General features: G+C 33.6%; 1 protein-coding gene across 1 annotated transcript; it reads right to left on the reverse strand.

Annotated features, from left to right (window-relative positions):
• Positions 1 to 10337: 10337 nt before the first annotated feature.
• LOC110094653 lies at positions 10338 to 17067 on the reverse strand. The gene is made up of 4 exons (XM_020819922.2): positions 16821 to 17067; positions 12553 to 12738; positions 12413 to 12452; positions 10338 to 10580 (listed from the first exon to the last, which is right to left on the reverse strand). Exons 1-4 carry the CDS (start codon positions 16821 to 16823, stop codon positions 10519 to 10521), a joined length of 291 nt encoding a protein of 96 aa, XP_020675581.1. The 5' UTR covers positions 16824 to 17067; the 3' UTR covers positions 10338 to 10518.
• Positions 17068 to 17150: the final 83 nt, after the last annotated feature.

The following is a 17150-nucleotide window of genomic DNA, read 5'->3' on the forward strand; positions in this document are numbered from 1 at the left end:
AAGTAAGCATCCATGTTGACATGGGTTGATAGTGAACAACCCAACTGAGGGGGTCAGGTGGTGTGCCAATAGTAACAATCTAGCATCACAATAATGATGCCAATTGAGTAAGGCTTAATGGTGAAAATGGCTATGATATTTTCTAGAAGAAGAAATTGAAGGAGATACTTCAAAGTGTCATATAAAAAAGGTCATGAGAAATCCATCTAAGATGTTTGACCTATCCAAAGTTGTTTGCCAAAGTATTACTTAAAGGTATTAACCGGTCAAGATAAATCTACTGTGAATGTCTGAGATGCCAAATATTATTTATCAGAGGGTTACTCAATGATGTTAATCTTTATAAAAGAGATCGAGAGAAATCCATCAAGGATGTTTGACTTATCCAAAATTGTTTATCAAAATATTACTCAATAATGTTATCATGTATGGAAGAGATCGAGGGAATCCACTAAGAATGTTTGACCTATTCGAGGTTATTTGTCAGAGCATTGATCAATGATGTTAACATGTATGGAAGAGATCGACATAAATCTACCAAGGATGCTTGACATAACCAAAGTTATTTTCCAATGTTTCTTGATGGCATTAACCTATATTAAAGAGGTCAGGAGAGATTTATAATTAAGTTTTATTTGTTATTTTCCAATGTTGCTTGATGGCATTAACCTATATTAAAGAGGTCAGGAGAGATTTATAATTAAGTTTTATTTGACCTATCCGATGTTATTTGTTAAAATATTGCTTGATGACATTAATTTATATGGAAGAGGTATAGATAAGTCCATTAAGTATGTTTGACCTATCTGAGATTATTTGCTAAAGTGTTGGTTGATGGCATTAACCTATATGGAAGAGGTTGAGGGAATTCATTAAAGATGTTTTATATATTCAAGATCGTTTATCAGAGCATTGCTCAATAAAACTAACTTATATGCAAGGAGATTAAATCAAATACCCTTGAGACCGATTATACCTTGATTTGAAGGGAGTGAATGCTACGTGCATCCCAAATTGAAGGTGAATATTAGTTTGTCTTTAAACTATTACTGTCTTTTTGAGACCTGGATTATGATCTTGCCCAATGAGTAGAAGTCCAGCAAGGGACTGAATATAGTTTAGGGTTCACTTGAAATCTTCTTGTATTGGTCAGAAGCTTTGCTAATAAAATTATTTTTTTGACAAGTAACAAATCAGAGGGACTTTCTTGACCATAATTATATTCGAGATTGCAGCCAATGTCCTATTCGAGATTGTAGCCAATGTCCCCCCCCCCAATCTAAATCTAGTTTCCATGAAATTAATGCAATAATGACTGATGGTCGAGAGGTGATAAAATAATGCTTGCTTGCCATTGTAATGAAGAAGCACTCAATATTGAACAAACTCTTTTGGACATGATAATAGGTCATGGTAAATGGATTATATTTCTTCAACCATGCTCAGGACATTGACATGAACAACTTCTCAAGATATAAGCAAAAGCTGTACCCCCCTAATCAAAGAATTGTTTCCCATAAAATTGATGTAGTGATGGCTAGTAGTTAGTGGGAGATAATGTATATTTATTATTACAGTGAGGATGCCTTAATATTGAAATACTTATTTTGAACATGATAACATATCATAATAAGGGGACTATCATACTCAGGATGTTAACATGAATGAACTTTCAATTTTATAATAAAGGTTACCCCTAACCAAGAATCATTCCCCATATATGGTGCCAAACTATTGCATCCTAGAACATTCATGGTGGTAGAGAGATATAGAGTTTAACATCCAAGCTTTATACAAAGATCTAACATAGATAAATAAGAGAGAGGGTATAAGAGTCATAAGAGATACAAATATTTTTATATGAAAATTTCTGAAAGGGGAAAATCACGGTGGCTGACCCAATTAAAATGAGTATACTAATATTTATTATTAATTACAAATGCGAACATTCTTTGGGGGGGAAGGCTATGCTCAATATAATTATTGAAAGTCTAGATTCATGAATTATAATTTTGATGATAGTAAATATTTCTGACATCTCTGCTTTCATACTATTACCCTGCCTGCAAATGTTTCAGGTCCACAAGGACAATTGTAAATCAAGTCAGCTCAAGATTGGGTAGATTAGGACTGAGTTAGTCTGTAAGTATACTTCAAGTGTTTTAATATTTTCTTGAGTCAAATGTAATAAAGTGGATCCTAATGCTAAGTAATCTTGCACACACATACTCAGGGGAAAAAATTCTATATATTTTAGAGTTTTTTTATTTTTGATCATATCATCCGGGACAATCTAAAATCATCTTAGATAATCAATTAAAAATAGAAACCCTAATTAGGGCATCCTTGTTAAGCCAGTCGAATAAAGCAAATCATCCTAAATGATATTAACATCATCCTAGACGATATGCTCAAATAAAAAAGAATCAGCTGCTAACTTTTTTAGGCGTGTTATTATTTTTAAACATCGTATATGACATTATTTTGGATGATGCATTATAATTATACTTAAATTAGTCTGATAATTAAGAAAGGTAATTAAGGTTTAATTGATCGATCATATCATCTTGGATGATCTTAGGATCATCCTGGACAATCAGTTAAATAAATCTTAGTTTCTTCATAGACGAACAGAATAATGTTCTAGATGATATATATTGATTTGAACTAATTGTACAAGACGATCTAAGAATCATCCTAGAAGATAAGTTATTTTTTCATCGTTCAACATAAAAGTCCGACCAAATAGAGCGATAATCTAGACAATACTTGACATTTTGAACTAATCATATAGGATGATGTGCCCATCATCCTGAACGATCAGAATAAATAAATCTTCTAATCGTCTAGCCTCCCCTAGATCATCCTAGCTGATTGAGCTAAATTTATACAAATCGTACATGATCTTTGTAAGTTAATTGCAATTTAGGGAAAATTTGAAGCCCTTCTATATAAGATCTCTTGTTTACTCAAGATTGGATCTTTTGTTGTTGTCCTGACCTGAGAGAGCCAAGAGGAGAGGGAGAGCATGGGAGAGAGAGAGAGAGAGAGAGAGAGGATCTTATGAGGGGGAGTTTGTGAGGGGTTCATAAAGGTTGCTCTAAGCAAGGATATGAGTCATCTTCTCCATTCATCGTCCCTGATTCCTTGGAGATTCTAGAGAGGTCTACTTCAGCGATTGATCGAGGTTCTCTATCTACTTTAGGAGAAAGTGAAAGGAGTTGGGTTCTCTGTCTGCTTCAAGAGGAAGCAAAAGGAGGTCGAGGTTCTTTGCCTGCTTCAGGAGGAAGTGAAAGGAGGTCAAGTTCTTTACCTCACCAGAGTCAATGGAAAGGAGTTTTGTAAAGGCTTCTCTGCTTTACTGTATGAGCAAAAAGGGAGTCACTGAGTTTAGTGCAATACTCGGAGGAGAGGCTTCAGGGAGTGAATGTAGGTCAAGTTGATTAAACCACTATAAAATATGGTGTGTTATTTCTTATTGCATTTATGTATTTAATAATTGTACTTTATTTTATGTGGGTAATTTTTTGGTTTAGATTGTGATTTTTATTTGAGAATTTTTAAAATACCAATTCACCCCCCCTCTTGGTTAGCCTCGGGCTAGTTCATAAGAGCTTAACATCCCTAACTAACTTTCAGTAATAAATATATGAGCATATTACATGGTGGAAGTTGAAAGAAATTAATAATATGAGAGTAATTCTCAAGAGAGTGTTGGCCTACTCATTTGGTTTGAAGCACCGTAACAAATGATGGTGGTTGGAGGGATCGTAGTCGACGAGCGAGGGAGGTTAGAGGGACTATAATCGATGAGTGATAGATTTCATAGGAAAGGTCATCAGTGAGCGATGGTGGTCGGAGGAAACGTAGTTGGTGGGTGACGTTGGTTGGATGGACAATAATTGACAGGCAACAAAGGTTAGAGGGATAGAAGTCAACGATTTGAGGGGTAGTAGTTAACAGGCAATGGAGATCATATAGACCATAATCAATGGATGATGATAGTCATAGGGCTCGTATTCAGCGGGAAAAGAAGGTCAGAGAAACCATAGTTGACGTGCGACAGTTGTCAGAGGGACATAGTAAACGGGTGAAGGAGATCAGGGGGATTATCTTAGAAAAGTACTAGAGGTTGGAGAAACCATAGTCGATGGAAACTAGGCGGATGACTGGAGGGATTCATCGATGAGCAAAGGTCTAACGGTGATCAACGGATGGGTGGTGGTCCGACGACAATCGATGGTCAGACAGAGGTCTGGTGGTGGTAAGTTGCAGGGTAGAGGTCTAGCGACGGTCAACTATTGAGTGGTGGTCCCATGGTGGTCAATGAAAGTTCACTAATGATGGTGTTTGGGTAGAACTCTAGAATCCTTGAAGCTTCAGATCTCTCTCCAATCTCTAACCAAAGGTCCCGAGCCCCCTTTCATATGGGAAGAGGGGGTTCCTTTGTAGATATTTTAGAGTGACATACCTCGTGAATATGGAGAAGATAAAGGCTAAATTTGAAGTGCTCCATCGGATGACTCATATTGATTTTCCTTATCATGGAGCAGTCATTAAGCATTTAAGTGCCACAATGATGTCAAAATTAAGCTATTTTGATGCCCCAAATTAATCATGCCTTGCAACATATAAAATAAATTTTTTTTTTATACTTCTTAATAATATATTTGATGATTTTATAGCAATAAAATATATTATGAAAATAAAATTTTGCTTATATACAATACACAAGAACATATGATAATGTAATATTGTTTAAACTTGTTATATGTTAGAATATTTATGGCATAGAGTTTAGCATCCTATCTTTGAAATAAGATCCAATACACACATAGATATAGAAAGAGGTGTAATAATCATAAGAGAATAAATTTTTAACATGAAAATTTTGAGAAAAGGAAAAACCATGGGGCTGACTTAGTTAAAATGATTCCACTAGTATTGGTTATTGAGTACAAATGATTCCTTTCATTGAGGGAAGGTATTGGCTCAATATAACAAATATACATTATAATTAACACATTACATGATTCGAGTTGGGAGAATCCAATGATGCGAGAGCTACTCTCAAGGGAGTATTGGACTACTCATTTGATACGTTAAACTATATTTGGATGATAAGGTTCAGAGCGATCATAAATGATAAGCGATGGAGGTTCAAGGGACTGTAGTTGGTAATGTATGTTAAAAGAATCGTAGTCGGATAATGATGGTTAGAGGGACCATAGTCGGTAGACGGTGGAGTTCGAAAGGGCTGTAGTTGGGCGGTAATGATTGGAGGAACTATTGCGGGTGAAGGTGGTTGGAAAGATTATAGTCAAGCAAAGGTGATCGGAGAGACCAAAGTTGGTGGGAAATGGAGATTGAAAGGATTGTAGTTGGGTGATGTTGATCAAAGAGATCATGGTTTGTGGTCGATGGTGGTTAGAAGGTCTATAGTCGGGCAACGATGGTTGAAGAGACTGTAATCGAGCTATAATGTTTGGAGGGACCATATTTGGTGGAAGATGGAGGTTGGAAGGACTATAGTTGGGCGACTGTGATCGGAGGGATATTAGTTAGCATGTAAAAGTGACCAGAAGGATCATAGTTCGACGATGGTGGTCGGATTGACCATAGTCAGCAGATGATGGAGGTCAGAAGAATTGCAGTCAAGTAACTATGGTCAGAGGGGCTATATATAGCAGGAAATAGAGGTTTAAAGGATCATAGTCATGAGTTGATGGTCGGAGAGACTATACACAGTTGGAAAAAGTTGGAAGGGTAACAGTCGGGCAACGGTGGTCGAAGGGATCATAGTTGGTGGGGGACGAATGTTGGAAGGATCGTAGTTGGGTAATAGTGGTTGGAGGGACTGTTGTCGGTGAGTGATAATGGTCTGAAGGATCATAGTCGACGATGAAGGTTGGAAGGACCAAAATCAATGATGGAGGTTGAAAGCATCGTAGTCGGGTGATGGTGATTGGTGAGATCATAATTGAGAAGAGACAAATCTTGAAATTAGGGGTATCAAATAGGTTTTCCAGTCGGGTTTGGGTTGAACCCGGAGTTAACCTGGGTCCAAGTAGGTTCCAAACCTGACCTTGTTATATAAAGGGGTTAAAAATTTTGACACGGACCTGACCCACTAGGTTATCGGGTTGACCTGATTTAAACCGCTAATAAGGATAATCTGAATCTCCTTCCTAGTCTCCAGTGTGAACGAAGTGCTATCAGTTCAGGCCCATGCGAGCGAAGGCAAAAGAGAGTGTGTCATCGTGCATGCGGTAAGGCATCCATGTGGGTCCATGCAAATGCGAGCATGCGGGGATATATGCGTGCGTGTTGAATGTGGTGTGGGTGCGAGCTCGTAGGTGAGGGATTCGGGCACTAGCACGGTGTAGACGTGAGCTTGCTGGAAGTTGAGAGCCAATATGGGAGCGATGTTTATGCAAATTGAAGACCCGAGGGTGAGGGAGAAAGCGTGGCCATCGCGAGTTTGGGTACGCTATGAATAAGCTGCAAGCATGTGATTGGCTCCAGTAGTTGTGGGGGCATCGTGTACACTTCATACACTCCTCTAAGTTGTCTTAAATCCTTTCCTATTGCTTGAAGATTTATTTCTCTTTTTACTACTATCTCTTATGGTCATATTGTCTCATGATCTCTTTTTGCTCATATCATGATTGAACAATGGTATAGATAAATCACTTTTCTCAAATCTTTCTCTCTCAACCAATTCTAAAAACTTTTAAATTCTTATTGGTACCAATATGTGTCTGAATTCATCCTTCAATCCTTTAAAAAATTATAGCATTTTTTCCCACTATGCTAATCAATTAAGATGCATACCTAGCTAACACAATAAATTATATTTCATACTGCATCACTATCTTATTGCTCTATTTTAACTTTATAAAGGCTTCTTATATTTGTTATTGAGTTTATGGAGGCACAAACAAATTCTTAAAAATAGTAACAAACTCTGTCCAAATAATATTTGCATTCATCTTTTCTCAAAAAATTTCTCGCTATTGTCCTATCCACCAGCTTGTTTGCTTCACCTTCAATAAAAATATTATCAATAACACATTTATAGTCTTAGGATATTGCATACTATCAAATATATTTTTAATTCTCAATAACAAGTCTTATGTTATATGTGGTTCTATAAATACTTTGAATAATGGTGGCTTCAATTTATGAAACACTTATAAATGTCTAACCTCTTCTGGTTCCTTATGTCTAGTCTGCTAACTGTGTGCATAACTCATTATATGTGCAAGTATACTAGTAAGTTGTCAGAACTCATTGAAGTTACTATTGCAATCTATCATTATGTATAACCTGATCACTAGGGTCCATCTATCCACTAATATAATTCTCTTTCATAATCAATCAAACATACAAACTCAATATACATACACACATGTGCAATTGATTAATCAAATGTAAAGAAAAAAAATCTATACTAACCACTTCTATTCCACTCATAATCAATCATATTACTCTGATTATAATTCAATTATTTCAATAACCTTTACTCTATAACAAATTTGTAACATCCCAATACTAAAAAAAAAGATATCTTTTATTTTTAATTAGTATACCAAAGCATTTAATTTCATTTTTTTTATATCAATTAAAATAATAAAAATATCTTTACATCAAATCATCTATTAATATACATCACAAATCAAAATCTATACACAATAACTAGAAGTTCAATCTATAACATCCATCAATTATAATCCCTTTGGTTACAAAAGAATAAAATAAAATACAATATAATAAATTAAACGTGTAAATCTGACATGATCAATCCCACTCATTTGATCACCTTCCTGAACCTGAAAATCAATCAAATCTACATAATGAGCTTAAAAAATCCAACATGACCCTAATACTACCAAAACTTCCAATGCAAGGCAAAAATATCAGTATGCTAGCTCATTACAATCAATATAATATTTGTAGTCATTGGTATGAAATTAATAATCAATATCAATACATCAATAAAAAATCAATATGATCAGTAAAATAAAAGTATCTAAAAAAGTACATTAATTGTAAACAATCATAAATATCATTTTGCCTAGTAAAATTCAATAATATTATAGTCAAAATGCTCATAAAATTTATATCTATCACATACAAAAAAGTTACTGGTAAAGGTTTGATAAATAAAAAGAAAGTATAGTTTTATTAATTTTGGAAATATTAAAATCGTAGGACTCAAAATTATTGAAATTCAGAGTAGGATTTGGGTTTCCTCTCTATTAAAAGAAATCTTATAACTAAAATGACAAACAAAAATGATCTGAAGCAACTTTTATCTCTCTTCTCTTTCCCCCTTCTCCCCCCTTCCTCCCCTCCTTTTCTTACGCAACAGCTATAGAGAGGGGGGAGGAATAATTGAGTGGAGAAATTTATATTAAAAAAATATTTTTCAGTGTCCAGTGCCGCAACGCTCTCAATTTAGCGCAACAACGTTGCTGGCCTCTCTCAAATTTAGTATAAAATAAAGAGCTCATCATCGCGGCGGAGCTTTCCCAATACCGTCGTGATGTCGTGTATAGTGTTGCAGCCCTCTAGCCCAGATTATCCAAATTTTCATTTTAAAATCTTTTTCTCAATTTTAGGTTATTACATGCTCAATATTCTATAAGGAAATCAGAGGGTAGATATGTGGCTGGTGGAAGCTAGGGCCAGAGGAAACCAACAAGAGCCCCATCCCGAATTGTTAATGAAGGATCCTCGACCCATAGTGGATCGAAGGTAGGTTTGAACTAGGTAATTCGGTGGATCAACAGGAGGAGTTTGGAGGGAGTCCATGGCAGTAGCCAATGCAGATCCAATATAGCCTATGGCATACAATTTGATCCAGTAGAAGGTGAAGGAGGCATCAAATGTGGTGATTTTTTTTTTGTCACTATCTTGTATTTTTTTTAATTCTTGAGGAAAACACTCTTTTCTATATGAGCGTGTTCTTAATGACTTGGGATTAGTCTGTTCTCATCTCATTAGAATAGGAAGTTAGAAAAAGAACTAGTTGTATTACCCTTGAAAGAATAGGAAGTTAGAATAGCTATGAACTATTTCATTTGTATGTTTAAACCGAAAATTATTGTTAGTACTCTTTCATTAATGTTGAAATGTTTATTTATTTAATTACTAGTTACTTACAACAACAACAATAACAACATCAAGCCTTTATCCCACTACGTGGGGTCGGCTACATGAATCTTTTTTCTCCATTGTGTTTTGCCTATATAAATGCAGCAATTGATATTAGTGAGATTAATAAAAAAAATTAATTCTTTTTTTATTTTTTATGTAATTTGCAATAAAATAAAATTTATTAGAATAAGTAAATATCTATTTATTAAATTAATATCGTTATACAACAATAAATGATACTTTATTATTTTCTGATAAATTATTATTGAGATAATCTAGTTTTATTTTGCTAATAATTCATAATAGAGGGCCATCTTTTAGTTTTTTTTTTCTTTTTCACAAACACTTATTACTTATTTAAGGGAAATTATTTAATAATAAGTTATTTATTTAATTTAATTTTTTCACAAACACCATAAGCATCAGCTAACATATAATTCTCCTCATCAATTACTAGCTACTTTAAGCTTCATTTGAGCCATCTTTTTTAATGCTTTCTAAAACATTTTTTTAATAAAAAATTTTTAAGCTATAAATTTTTGTACTAAAAAATTATTTTAAAATATAATAAAAAATAATATCACAAATTGGGACAACTTTTTTACTGTTTTTTAAAATAACTTTCTAAAATTTTTTTTTTGAATTAATAATTTTTTTAGTAAAAAACTATTTTAAAAAATAAAAAAAAAAACTATCCCAAATAAAGCCTTAATTAAGTGCTTCCATGAACGCCAAGGTTTTGGTTGTTTTAAAATTTTCATTTATCAGTGTTCTTCCAGTTAAAAAGGAATTCTCACTTTTGGACAAGGTAGATGTAAATATAGAAAATTCAGTATTCTAAGAATAAATAAAAAACCTAGTAGAAATTAATTTTGCAAAAAAAGAAAAAATTCAGCACTAACTTGAAATTTTGAAGTCTAACATGTAAGAACACCCCTTCCATAAAAAGATCAAATAAATTAAGGCTTCATTTGGGACGGCTTTCTTACTGCCTTGCAAAATAGTTATAGAAAAAATAATTTTTTAAAACTGTTGTAAAAAATTTCATGATATAAAATTTGTTTAAAAGTAATAAAAAAAATAATAATCAAATAGAAATTGAGGTTATATTCTGAAGAGCAACGTAGTAAGAAAGCTGTCCCAAACGAAGCCTAAAGCTCCATTGCAGAGAAAGATACTCAAAAGAAGTTGTAATATTACTACTTTTAATTCAGAAATAATGGCTCAACATATCATTCTAATCATACACTTTAACATAAAAAGGATAATTAATCTCCAAATATTTGAGTCTGACATCTCAATAAACCATATTGTAAAGCTGCTGTTCAAAGTAATTAATGACTATTATAAATTTAATTAAGAGAATGAAGTGAAGTCTTCTACCCTTGCAATGTAAACTTCCTCAAACTCATTGTCATCTGATTAAGAAGAAACTCAATTAGAAAAGATGCCAATAAGACCTTCATGGAAAGGAGAAATAGTGTAGTAATGAAGGTAGTTATGTCACACTAATCAAAGAATGAAAGAAAAAACAATTTTTATATGCACAGTTGAGAAAATTCAAAAGAAAAAAAAAAGGCTCTTGGGAAAAGAAATCGGCAAGACTGCTCGAAGTAGACTCGACTGGACAGCCGAAGAGTTCGCCGCCGAAAAATATAACAAAGCAACCCAAAGCTGTTGTTGAGTTCATACAGTTGCATTTCCTTATGCCAAAATTGATTTTGGTTACAAGTAGGATATCAACATAGAAATTTCTCTCTCATGAAATAGAAAAGCATAGGCCCAACATGAAAAAGATTAGCCTGATACAGAGGGGATTGCAATTGACGTCAAATCTGTGGTTTTTATCAGCTTGTTAGTAAGATGATACATAAGGATGGAAACAGAAGGTGTAGATATGATGAGAGAGAGAGAGAGAGAGAGAGAGAGAGAGAATATTTAGGGATGAAATCTTTTATTCTACAGAGAGAAAGACTGCTTTCCATTGATGAGCATGTTGGACAGAAACAAACACATGGAAGGAATTTTGAAATCTGTGAAAGAGAAGAATAGAGAAAGGAAAAAAATAGTTGGGAATTGCTTCTGGTGCTTTTGATTTTCATATAAAAAGAAGGCGAAGAAAAAAAAAAGTCAAATCCTAACAGTACCAACATAGCTCACTTTGATATGTTGGTTTGGAGCTTAAGCTATCAACCAAGAGGTCTTGGATTCAAGTCCTATGTATGCGATGTGTGTGTGAGTTTGCCTTAATTGGACTAAATGTTCCCCAAAAAAATGTTAACAGTACCAGACCATGTAATCTTAGACCTACCCCTTGTTGGTCTCTCCATCAAAATGATACTTCACTGTGTTAAAGGCGCCACATCACACATGTACTGACCATCTTTAAGACTACTAATCAATTTCTGCTACCTTCATTTGTGGTAGCAATTTCATACTTTCCTTTCTTGTTTAAAAAAAAAAATAAAATCTGATACAGTAAACCTGCTCATTGAACTTTCATTGTTCCCAACGACTGATCCATATGGCAAAGCTGGCCTTACAGCTATTTCTAATATTCCACTCAATAGCTACGCAAGTACATCAGCCCTCACGAAGCATTCTCAAAACCCTTCTCTTTCAAGTACAATTTTAAGCATAAATATCATCCCCGTCTATAGCCTAGACAATCCACAAAGCTAATGAAGCAAAGAACAATAACCTGGAGAATATGGGGTGCTGAGAAATATTAAACGATCACGTCTTTTCTTCAACTAACAACATTACAGAGATATAGTTCATGAGCTTTCTTAGGCCAGCAATGACTTCTAAAACAGATTATCAAGTTGAAACACGGAAAGCAAGGCCATCAAAATGCTCTCTAATCTTCTCTTCATCATCTAGATGTTGATGGTAAAGTTTACACCCCCACCCCAACCTCCCAAAAAAAACTATAGCTCAATAGATGCGAAATTGTTAAAAAATTTTGAATTTAAGCTACTGGACCTTGAAGAAGTCCAAAGAACTGAATCGCATAGAAACTTAAATATATTTAAATCAATTGAAGTTGATAAACGGAACCTAGGGGCAAAAGTAAGAAAGAACTGTATCAATAATAGTATTTGCCAAAACATAATAGGTGAAAAAAGACCGAAAAGAGAGAAAAACTACTCAATGCACTTGAATGGCAATCAAACACAAGCAATCAAAAGCAAGTCATAAAAAATATTAACATCTAAGCACATGCTAACTAATGAGATGAAGAGCAAACCTTTCTTGAGGGTCAAGGCCACAATGGCATCATTCTCAACCTGCAAAGACAATAGTATCGTACCAGATAATCAGGCCTATAAGATTGGTCAAGTTGATCGAACAAAAAAAATCTCCAAATTCTTTGTTCCAGTTCAGTACCTTCTGCTCAGCTAAGGTCTTTGAATCATCCAATATCTCATTAGTTGAAACCAAGGTTAGCCGTTGGTTATTAGTTGGCTGATCAACCAATTCCTGTAACTTCTGCTTGATGTCTAAAGTTGACTCGGTTGGATCGCATTGTATGAAGTAGGTTGTCTTGTGGCGCTTTACACGAATATATATAGCCTGTAGAACCCTCAAAGATTTCATTAAAATCAATGGCAGAGGTCATGGCATTTTTATATTTAAGTATTAATACTATACTCATTAGTCTCATCCCAACTATGCGGTGTTGTCCTTAGCAATCTTACTTAAAAGGTATAGCAAAACAGGGATAGCGTTTTTTTTTTTTTACAGGGATATCTTGAGCTACTAGTTTAATTAGTGTTTGATTATTATAATTGGACTTAGGATAACTAATTAATTAAACAGTTAATAATACAAAATAATTTGTAATTAGATGTTTAATAAAGTAATATTAATAATGATTTCAATTAATGGTAATTAATTCTTAGAGAATTATTTAATGATTGTCAGAGCCTTTTTTAGCTATTCATACAACGAGTAATTGATTATGTTAAAATATTAAGATTGTTTAAGTATGATAAGTAAACCCTGGATGGTTAAAATATAAATGAAATTTAAATTGGCACATCAATTATATATTGATTAATTTCAAGATCAATTAACCATATAATTTATTAATTAAATGGATGTACAGAAATGCTTAGGAGATCAAAGATCTATTGGCTTATTAAACTTTTTAATATTATTTAAAAAATTAAAAAGATGCCAAATGAGTGGAGAATAAGTATTTTGGTTCCTATATGGAAGCTATATTTCTTAAAATCAATTTGGATTCATGTAGGGTAGTTCTAGTATAAAATCTGTACATTTGTTGAGAGGTTCGATGGAGATGTATAGAGTGTAAGGAGGATCTACATATAATATTTATTGATTTAGAAAAAGCATATGATAAAGTTTCAAGAGAAGTGCTCTGGAGGGCTATAAGAAAGAAATGAGTTTATAATGTTTATATTCAAGTCATCAAAGATATGTATACAGGAGCTGTTTTTGTGTTCAAACATATAGTTGTTTGATTTAAGAATTTTCTATTTTAGTTAGATTATATCAAGGATAAGCTTTAAGCCTATATCTTTTTGTTTTAGTCAACGATGTTCGTACTAGACATATACAAGAGGATGTACCATGATGTATGCTTTTTAATAATGATATTCTTCTAGTTGATAAGGCTAGAGATGGATGTTTTAGATATCACAGATGTACCTTGTAATAGATCTAATGGTGGGATTGTAACATTGGGTGATCAAGTTATTACAAAGAATGCATGTTTTAGTTATCATGGTCTATTGTTCAAAGTGATGGTGAAATAGATGAGGATATTATTAGTAGAATTCAAGTTGGCTAGTTGAAGTGGAGGAATGCGTCAGACCAATTGTGTGATAGAAAAGTACCCCCTCAAACTTAAGGGAAAATTGTATAAGATAGTGGTCAGACCCACAATGTTTTATGGTGCAAAATGTTGGCCAAAATGTTGGCCATTAAAAGAGAAGCATAAAATTAAGTGTTGCAAAGATGATGATGCTTAGGTGGATGAGTAGCTTCACACTTAGAGATAGAATGCAAATGTCAGCCTTATTCTTCATGATCTAGTTAACCCTTTTTAAGCATATACTTGTAAATGTTAGAGTAGTTCCAGTGGCAAATGAGATTGGAGAGTCATCTTAGATGGTTTGGTCACACAAGATGTCGGCTTTATGATGTCCATCTTAGCAGAGTAAATGTATTAGAGTCAACCTATATTAAGAAAGATAGAGATGGACATAAAAAGACTTAAAAAGTCTTTTAAAAATATTTTTTTTATTAATGAGAATTTGACTTTTAATAGGACACAATAGACAAAAAATATTTAAGAAGCCGAACCCTCAGAGTGGGATAAAGGCTTGTTGTTATGATTACATTGATAAATTAATAAAAGTAGGACTTAAAAAGGGTGAATTAGAATAATTAGTGCTTGGCTGCAATTTATTATAGAAAAAACTATGCAGTTGAAGATTAATGTTTTTTGTTTTATGTTTTCAATTATGTTTTTGTAAAAGAGAGTAAATACCATCATCTGATCCCAATACTTTTTTTTTTTTTTTGAGTGAAAACAAAAGCAGAAGAAAAGTAAAATGAAACCAAACCAAAACAACATAAAATAAGAACAGAATAAAAACAAAATAAATTCAAACAAGGCATAAATATTTTAAATCCATTAGAATTGCATATGATGGCATTCAACATGGGCACTTGCACCTCTCTCCAAACTAATGACTCAAATACCATGTATGGAACATAGCTCAAAGATGATATTATGATAAGCAGAAATTTATCTTTGAATTTTTATTCTAATACTTCTTTTAATTTATTTAATATTTTTATAGAAATATAAGCTTGGAAGAGACCTTACCACAATGAAGTTTCATATCCGGACATTAGAGTAAGTTGTACCAGTCGTGGACGGATAACAAATTGCATGCAATTTGTGTAAATATGAATATTATGAAGGATGAACACAATTATTTAATATTTCAAAAAATCTCATAAATGTTGATCTTTCATAGGATTAGTACATACAACTTAGAGATATATAAAGCCAAGGCTTTGTTCAAGTGGATTTTCTCAATAGTTAGATTATGGCCTGTGGACATAGGCAAGAGGAGAAAGTATGGGTAAATTTTATAGATTAGGTCTCAGAGCATAAATTATGATGCACAAACCCCCTATTCGAGTTTGGTAGGGGATGGATGAGCTATAAGAGATGATGTGGTGCCAAATAGCTGTTATGATTGAGAATCTAAAAGCTCATATGGATACAAAGATAAACAAATCCAATAACATATGAGGATTAACAATAGACTGTATCTGAAGACAATGAGGAAGAAGCGAACAAATGAGAGGAAGTGAGGAGGGGAGTTAATGCAAGGAAATAAGAGTAAAAAATAAACAATTGATAACATATTATAACTTTAATATTTGGTTTGGTTTAAGTAAATTTTATTAATGATGTTTAATATTATTATTTTTCATTACATGCACAACATTATATTTGACGACCAATGTGTAGATAATTAATTTATTGGGGAATGGTTGCCAAAAAAAATTTATCATCAAGTTATAAGTGAATTTCTCGCTGATAATCCGGCCATCTGATATAAATTCTATCAAAAAATTTTGACTTCAATCCGCTCAAATTTCTAATGGATTTTTGGCTATATGATAGTTGGTAAGTACCGATGGTATGATCCGCCATAAAATACAAAAATTTGTTAGAAAGTACATTCTTCAACAAATTTGGGTGGCCATAAATCATTTTTGAAAGAGGTTTTTGGCTAATCAGATTCCATAAATATCGACTGGAATCTTAGACTTTTTGACTTGCACAACTCTTTTAAGTTTTTCACTTGCACAAGTAATAGAATCTCGGAAGTAAAAGAAAGGAGAATTAAGAGCACTCAAAATCAGCAATCCTGAAAATTTATGCATGTTTAAAAGTAGGCAGAAGCATAAAAACATTTGTTTCAATAGTCTTGTAGAAAAAAACAAAGATCAAAATTGCATCATGTGTATAACAAATTATTGACTACCACCAAATGCTAGCTTGAATTGCTAAAGCGTACTTGCAAAAGCTGGTAAACTTAAATCCTAGTAACATAGAAACTGCTTGAATAGAAAAAAGCGCATCTTTTTACATATATCTTTCACAGGAATTAAAGGAGATTATCCATCTGTAAGGCTATTGGACAATCAGGATGATGCGAATCACATGCAAAGCTGACTTCATTACATTTTAGCAGTTTTAGTTATAGCTTTGCTAGTCGCACTTTGAGCAATTTTAGCAGAATAGGCTGGCATTGTCTGAAGCTTTTTTACTGCAAAAGATGAAAATATAATGTTTGATGGTCTGCATCGCATTAGACTTTTCGAATATCGTTCATATAATAATTCAACAATTAATTGTTGCAAGAAAATTAACTTTGGATCCACATCCATTATCTTCTTTCAGTTTTGTGTTTGAACAAAGAGAAACATGTTTTCTAGCCTATTTCTAGTTTCTATTTGTGAGAATATATAGCCATATAACTGATATGGATGCAATACTTACGAGAAATCAGCATATTACCTTTATAACTTCTCTACGAACACAAAAGAAGAATAGGATAATAATATACAGAGCACAAAATGCAGTGTGATGAGTATAGTACCATTGCCTGTATTTGCAATCCTTTTAAGTCTAAGCTCCACTTCACGGCGTTTTCAACCTTTTTCTCCTTAATCCCGGATTTCGTAAATCCCAGGCCGATTTACGAGATTTTGCCGAAGAAGCGCGCTAAAGTGGTGAAAGATCGTTACCTTCGCTGCGAGCAAGCTCCCGTCGTTACTTCCGATCCAACATCGTCGAACTGTCGTGACTTCCCGTCCGACAGGAAGGAACGTCGTTGAAGGAGGCGAAGAAGCTAGCGACTCGTGCAGGCAAAGTCGAACAGGTCGAAGGAGGCGAAGAAGCCAGCGAAGTCGAACAGCGACGAAGTTGT

Source organism: Dendrobium catenatum, unplaced genomic scaffold (assembly GCF_001605985.2).
Source record: "Dendrobium catenatum unplaced genomic scaffold, ASM160598v2 fragScaff_scaffold_0, whole genome shotgun sequence".
Lineage (NCBI taxonomy): Eukaryota > Viridiplantae > Streptophyta > Magnoliopsida > Asparagales > Orchidaceae > Dendrobium > Dendrobium catenatum.